This window comes from Cupressus sempervirens, chromosome 2 (genome assembly GCF_028749045.1).
Source record: "Cupressus sempervirens isolate cs-2001-9-10 chromosome 2, ASM2874904v1, whole genome shotgun sequence".
Lineage (NCBI taxonomy): Eukaryota > Viridiplantae > Streptophyta > Pinopsida > Cupressales > Cupressaceae > Cupressus > Cupressus sempervirens.
The window spans coordinates 100,991,775-100,999,714 of record NC_143119.1 but is presented as its reverse complement, the minus strand read 5'-3'; the positions used below and the strand labels follow the sequence as shown (position 1 = coordinate 100,999,714).

At 33.1% G+C, this 7,940-nt stretch overlaps 1 protein-coding gene across 1 annotated transcript; it reads right to left on the bottom strand.

Annotated features, from left to right (window-relative positions):
• Positions 1-5,668: 5,668 nt before the first annotated feature.
• LOC149571230 (universal stress protein PHOS32-like) lies at positions 5,669-7,027 on the bottom strand. Its single transcript, XM_089812801.1, has 4 exons — positions 6,636-7,027; positions 6,420-6,529; positions 6,138-6,256; positions 5,669-6,043 (listed from the first exon to the last, which is right to left on the bottom strand). The coding sequence occupies exons 1-4, from the start codon at positions 6,808-6,810 to the stop codon at positions 5,959-5,961; spliced, it is 489 nt and encodes a 162-aa protein (XP_089668927.1). The 5' UTR covers positions 6,811-7,027; the 3' UTR covers positions 5,669-5,958.
• Positions 7,028-7,940: the final 913 nt, after the last annotated feature.

Genomic DNA, 7,940 nt, shown 5'->3' with positions numbered 1-7,940 from the left:
CTCTCAAATCTAAGACAATAGAAATGATATTTTATTAACTTTGAAATAGGGAAGTGTTAAGCAAGTTCGTTTACAAAAATAGAAAAAATATATTTGGTCTTTGATCAAATTGGAGTTAATATTAGAAATATAAATATGATCATTAACAATTAAGCTAAATTCAGTTCAAAACAATAATGTTATTTAAATTTAAATAATTTTTTTTGAAAAGAATTCTATTTACATCTACATATTTTGATTGAATTAACCATAATGTAAAAAAAAAATATAAAATAGAAATGTTAATATATGTATGTAGAAAAAATTAGAAAGATTGCATGCATCTAAAAAAATTCTATTTACATCTAGATTTTTTTAGAATGGAAAAAAATGGATAATAGAAATATCAGTTGCATGTTTGTAAAAATAAATTAGAAAAACATGTATATAGAAATTAAAAAGATTCTATATGTGTCTAATTTTTAGATTTTACTTTATTCTAAACTATTTATTGATGGATATATATTTTAAAAATATTTATGTAGTTTAAAGTTTAGATTTTAATTAATTTGTATGCAAATAGGAAAAAGAATAAATATTTTATATATATGTAGATTAATTTCTATTTTTAAAATTTACAAGTAAATGAGTACTTTATTCATTTAAAGTAAACAAGTTTTTAAGTAATATATTTTTATTTTAGAAATATATTAATCATAATGTTCATTTATTATTACTTATTTAATATACTTACTCTCAAATCTAAGACAATAGAAATGATATTTTATTAACTTTGAAATAGGGAAGTGTTAAGCAAGTTCGTTTACAAAAATACCAAAAATATATTTGTTCTTTGATCAAATTGGAGTTAATATTAGAAATATAAATATGATCATTAACAATTAAGCTAAATTCAATTCAAAACAATAATATTATTTAAATTTAAATAAAATAAGCCATGTTTACTTTGAAACATCAAACAACTAATTAACTAATACAATAATTAAAATAAATGAATCTATTATGACATAGAAAAATGTTTTCGAAGTATAATTTCTTTGTTTTTGAATCAATATGAGTTTTTTTTTCTACTTGAAAAGATAAACCATCCTAATTGTCATCCTTAGTTAACCCTAAAAACAACCCCTACCTTAGCCCTAGCCCCAACAATGATGTACAATATAACTATAATCCAACATTAAACTATAATTATAGCACTAAAACATATCCCTATTGATATAACGAAAATCTCAGTCCAAACCATAATCTAAACCAAAAACCTACACACTAATATTGGTTATAGTCCTAACCCTAAAATCTAACCCTTAACCATAATGTTAAAAAAAACTCCAAAATATTGATCAAAATCCTAAACCTATCTATATGGATAACCATGATATTAAACTCTAAATCCAGTCCCAAGGTCCTAACCATGGTGTAAACCTATAACCGAACTCTTAAAAAATTTACTAATCCCCGATCCTAATCACATTCCCAACTTTAAACTTGAACCATAAACCATAGTTGTAACCATAATCATAAACTTAAACAAAACCCTAACCCTAAAGGTACAATCATAAAATTAATCATAGCTTAGACCCTAATCCTAGCACAAACCACAATCATGACCAAATATAAATCTTCACCTTACCCCTAATCATAATTTCAATGTTAACCCTAACATTAGTTTCAATCCTACCATGATATGAACCCTAATATAGACTTCACCTTGATCCTCACCCTAATCTTAAGTCTAATTAAACCCTGACTAAAACCTAATCTAAATGATATATCTAACTATAATCCTAACTGTAATTATCATACAACCCAATGCTAACCCTCATGTATATTTAATCCCTAATCTTAACTCTAAATATTCTATAAACTCTAGAATTGACCTTGATTCTAACCATAACCCTAAAATCTAAATTGTAACCATAGCACGAAAGGTGGGGACCCCCGCTACATGGCACAATTCTAGGTCTTGGAGCCTTGCGAAAGCACTACAGAGTGAGGAAATGTCATAAAGGTGACATGTAGTAGCATGATGCAATTTTGGGCTTTAGAGCATTGCAGAAACAATGCATCTTAAGGAGGCGCTAGAATGGAGACTCATGGAAAGAAGAGGAAAGACATTCATGTCGTTGGCAAAAAACTATGAAAAGAGATAACATGATGTCTTAACCTCCCACAAAAAATGCAAGGTTGATCCCAAGGGGGAATTTGGTTTCCCCAAAAATGAATGATGGTCATCGATGAAGGTCTTCCTCTCGAAATAGACGGCATAGATGCATCGTGAATCCTCACCAATGAAGGATTAAGTCGCAACCGTCGATGTAGATTCTCCCCTCAAAAAGGATGACTGAGATGCAACGAGGAAACTCCTCCCAATGAAGGATTAAGTCACATTTGTCGATCAAGATTGGCTTTATTTCCAATGGATGACTAAGATGTAGTGAAGAGATTCCTCCCAACAAACGAAGCAAATAGCACAAAAGGTGTGAACCCCCTCCATGTGGCACAATTTTGGGTCTTAAAGACTCATGAAAGCATTGTGGAGTGAGGAAATGTTGGAAAGGCAATGCGTGGTAGCATGATGCAATTTTGGGCTTCAGAGAATTGAAGAAACAATGTAGCATGACGATGCATCAGAATGGAGATGCATGGCAGCATCTTGTGCAATTCTAGGCTTTAGAGTGTTTCAAAGACACTAGCATATAAAGAAACGTTAGAATGGGAATGCATGGCAACATCTTGCACTTTTGGGAAGATGGGAAGATAGCTCGCGAAGAAATAAGAGTTATCGAATCTCGCAGCATGAATCAACCCGACCAAGAAAAAATGATCCAGCGTGGTCAATGAAGAAACCGAGCCAACACAAAATGTTAGCCGCCAACTTTAGCGATGTTAACCCTCTGCAAAGAACCTATCCCATTTAAGGTCTCTCAGATCAGACATCAGTGATGGGTTGAATAGGGGGAAAAAATAGCACACAATGCCCTCCTAAATGAAATTCTAAATGTAACACTAATAACCACAGTCCTACTTCTTTCCCTAACCTTATCCATGAGCGTGGGAATATACATATTATTATATAGGGCACCTTATATAATAATAAATATAATCTAAAATCCCAACCCTTACTCCCCTCCTAACTATAACTATGACCATAAGAAAACTTCTAAATATAACCCTTCCTCTAACTCTAACCCTAACCCTAACCCTAACTATAATTGTAACCCTATCCCTACCACTAACTGTAACCCTGAATCTAACTCTACCATAATTGGACTTTAACCCTAACTATAACTATAACCCTAAACCTAACTCTAACCTTAACCGTAACCATAACCGTAACCCAAAACCTAACCCTAATCGTAGCTAGGATTCTAATACTCTGTCTACCCCTAACTCAAACTATAGCCCTAACTATACCTCAAACTCTAACCGTAACTCATATTCTAACCCTAAACCTAACCCTAACCTTGACCCTAACCCTAACCCTAAGCCTAAGCCTAACCCTTTGTCTACCCCTATCTCTAACCTTAACCCTAACCCTAACCCTACCCCTAACTCTAACCCTAAGTCTAACTCTTTTTGTAAATCTAACTCTACCATAATTAGACTCTAACCCTAACCGTAACTTTAATCCTGACTGAAACCCTAACCCTAACCCTAACTCTAACCTTAACCCTGACTCAATCCCCTTACCCTAACCTTAACATTGATATAACTCTCTCTATATATAACCCTAACTCTAAATATAAACCTAACCCTAACCCTAACCCTAACCCTAAATCTAACTCTGACCCTAACTGTAAGCGTAACCCTACCCCTACCCATAACTCTAACTGTAAATCTAACTCTACGATAATTGGATTTTAATTTTAACCCTAACCCTAACTCTAACCCTAACCTTGACTCAAAACTCTAACCCTAACCCTAACTCTAACATTAACCCAACTGTAAAATTAACTCTATTGGTAACTCAAACCCTAAAACTAACCCTAATTCTAACCCTAACTCTAACTCTAGCTCTAGCTCTAACCCTAACTCTAACCATAACTCAAACTCAAACCCTAAACCTAACCTTAATCCTAACCCAAATTATAATGCTCTGTCTACCCCTAACTCAAACTATAACCCTAACCCTAACTCATACTCTAACCCTAAACCTGACCCTAGCCCTAACCCTAACCTAGAACCTTACCCTAACCCTAACCCTAACCCTATCTATAACCCTAATCCTAACCCTAACTCTAATCCTAATCTTAACCCTAATTCTAATCCTAACACTAACCTTAACCCTACCCCTAACTCTAACCATAAATTTAACTCTACCATAATTAGAATCTAACCCTAACCCTAACCTTAACCCTAGCTCAAACCCTTACCCTAACTTTGTCCCTAACCATATATCTACGTATGACTATAACATTTTACATTACAATATCCCAAAAATAAAATATATATTTTTATCTAAATTAAACTCCTTATATTAAATTTAAAATAATATTTGACTCAAACCTTAACCGTAACCCTAACCTTAACCATGAGCATTACTCTAACCCTAACCTTAACCATAAACATAACTCTACACCTAACTTTAACCCTAATTCTAACTCTACCATAATTGGACTCTAATCCTATCCCTAACCCTAACTATAAGCATAACTCTAACCCTAGCCTTAACCGTGAGCATAACTCTAACGTTAGCCTTACTATAACCCTAACACTAACCCTAATCATAACCATAACCATAACTCTAACCCTAACCTTAACCATGACCATAACATTAACCCTAACCTTAACCATAAACATAACTCTAATCTAAACCATAACCATAACTCTAACAATAACCATAACCATAACTCTATCGCTAACCTTAACCATAGCTCAAACCCTAACCCTAACTCCAACCCTAACTCTAATGCTAACCCTAACCCTAATTCTATCCCTAAGGTTAACATTAACTATAATGGTAACTTTGTCCCTAACCATGTATCTATGTATGACTATAACATTTTACATTACAATATCCCAAAAATAAAAAATATATTTTTAATCTATATTAAACTCCTTATATTAAATTTTTAAAAATATTTTGAAGCATAATTTTATACTAACTTCATACAACTCTAATTAAAAATTAATTAACAATTTTATAGTAACCTAATCAAAATAAAAAATAAAAAGTAAATATTTTTCCTATTGCGCCGCGACTGCCACTAGCTATATATACCTCTATATATATTACGCCGAGAGTAATCGTTCTCGAGGCGCCTATTTTTATTTTCATTAATCCCAACTTCGATTAAAATAACTTTGGGATTAAATAAAAATAGGCGCCTTGAGAACGATTACTCTCGGCGTAATATATATAGAGGTATATATAGCTAGTTAATTAATTTTTGAAAAAAATCAATCAACTCATCTTTATTATTTCTCTTTTCTTTTGCACGACAACCATATCAACTAGATCTTCCAACAAACTACACCAATGTCTATATTGCATCACATTACATTGTATAAAGTCTAAATCTAATAGCACCATTCTATTCATTATCAACATCATTTCCATCTTTTGCTCATTGTTTCGAAACCCTTTCTAGAGTTGTTAAATTGATCACGAGACTTGTCTAAGAAGAAATATTTACATTCTAAACTGCAAATTAGGTTAATCAACAAATTTCAGTACAAAAACATGTAAATCTTCATTTCAAATGTACATATGGTTTGTACACATTGCAGTTGAATTTGCAGTCGAATGCCATTTCGATAAATTCCACCAAATGAAACGACTGACATTAAAAAAGCCAGCAAATTCCATCTTTACATGTCCTATTTTTTTTGTGAATACATAATCAATAATCAATAGAATCCGAGTCACTTATTTACAGGGAGAAAAAAGTTAGATTACAGAAAACAAATCCGTCATTCAAATATAGCAGAGAAAATGAGGGAAGATCAATTTTCGTCTTATTTCTTCTTGGGGTGCTTCACAATCATAACCGGACACTTCACACTGTGAGCACAATAGTCGCTAACACTTCCCAGAAATGCCCTGCACATAAACATCACATCTGTCAAAACTCTGTACCTTACACTGAAAGCCAATTAACACAAGAATTTCTTGATTATATATAATAATCTCGGACCTCTTAATGGCACCATAGCCATGGCTTCCAATCACAACCAAGTCTGCCCCAACTTTCTCTGCTTCCTCACAAATCACATCCCTCGCATCGCCCACAGCCACTCTGCTCTGTAAACACATCTGGAAAACACAACAAAATCCGTATGTGAATTTATGTTTTGTTTCCAAATTGAAACATCAAATTTCTGGAATCCGTATTGAATTTTTGTTTTGTTTCCAAATTGATACAAAATAGTCTCAAATTGAACCGAGAAACAGAGCATAATTGTAAAATCACACGTACTTGTACATTTTTCTCAGTGGAAATTTGTTTGGCCCTCTGGAATACATCTTCGGTGATTCTCTCCTGGCACTTTTGCAAGGACTGCATCAGATCATATGTGAATATGTAACCTGACCAGACACAAAAACACCATGTTCACAACAACATTGAACCCATCAGAATGGAAAACTTGAAAAAGATTGAGAAATTTTCATAGAAGCCTTTCAGAGCGCGTACCATCAATAGCTGAGTAGACCTTAGGAAGCGGTTGAGCGTGCAGTAGAATAATGGTGTCATTGGGCTGAATGCACAGAAAATCGAGAGCCCATGACAGGGCATACATGCTTTCTTCGCTCTCGTCCACAGCCACCATAATTCTTCTCTCCCCATGAATATCCCCTGTTTCTGCCATTTTTTTTGCACTAAACGAGATGAATGGCTTGTTCTCTTCTGATCTTGCCGAATATCAAAGATTCTTCTCCTTTGCAGAATTCATTCTCCTCCGTTTTATAAGCCAAAATTGGTGTCTTCAATGGTGAAGGTTGCTGCAGCCCACTGATTTGGGGGAGTTAATGGAAAAATAAAGAAATGTATAGTCCATAGAGTTACCAAAACCATCTGTTCGTAAACAGCGATAGAATGGCTGTCGTCGAGTGGATAAACATTGAACCAAACGGTCTCCGTGGAACATATTGACATGTCACATCCTTGGAAACCTCCAAAACAAATTGAGCCAATATCTCATGGCAAACCTTATCCGAAGAACGTTGGTGTTTTTCAAATAATTTTTAAAAGGATAAATTCAATACAAATAATTTATATGGTAATTATGAAGGATTTTTTAAAGGGTCTTCTTCTTTTTACAAGTAGAAAGATTAGTATTTTTTTTTTAAAATCCCAAGAAAGGACTTAATATTTGAACTCATTCTCATAGTTGTAATAGCATTTGTCTATTTAGCATTCAAGATTTTTTATATAATACTAATAGCTCTAACTTGAAAATTGTTATTGTTGATAATGACATTTATAATTGGCTGAAATTTATTTCTTATATCTATAAAACAACAAATCATATGATGCCATATCAACCCAGTAATAAAATATAACTTTGAGCACAAGTATTGGTCCAACTTGTTTGTGAAAAACAATGTAAAAATAGAGTCTGAAGGACAATGGTTTTGGTCAAAGTGTGTAGCTACTTTTTCATATTATAACTATAGATACGTTCTTCAAGTCAACATTGAAGACCCCATAGATAGATTATGGACAACTTCTTTTGATGAAGCCACAACTAAACTCATTGGAATTTCTGCTAAAAAACTATACATATTATAGTTCAATGGTGAGGAAAAGACATGTGTAGAGGAGGTTATTAAACATCTACAATATCGTTTCACTCTCTCAAACAACATGGAAACATGTAAAAAATGAAGCACGACTAAAATCAACAATTATTGAAATCGATAAGTTTGATGTCTTAGATGAAATGGACTTTTTGTTACAAACTATTCCTACACTATGCCTTCCAAGTGCAAAATAGCA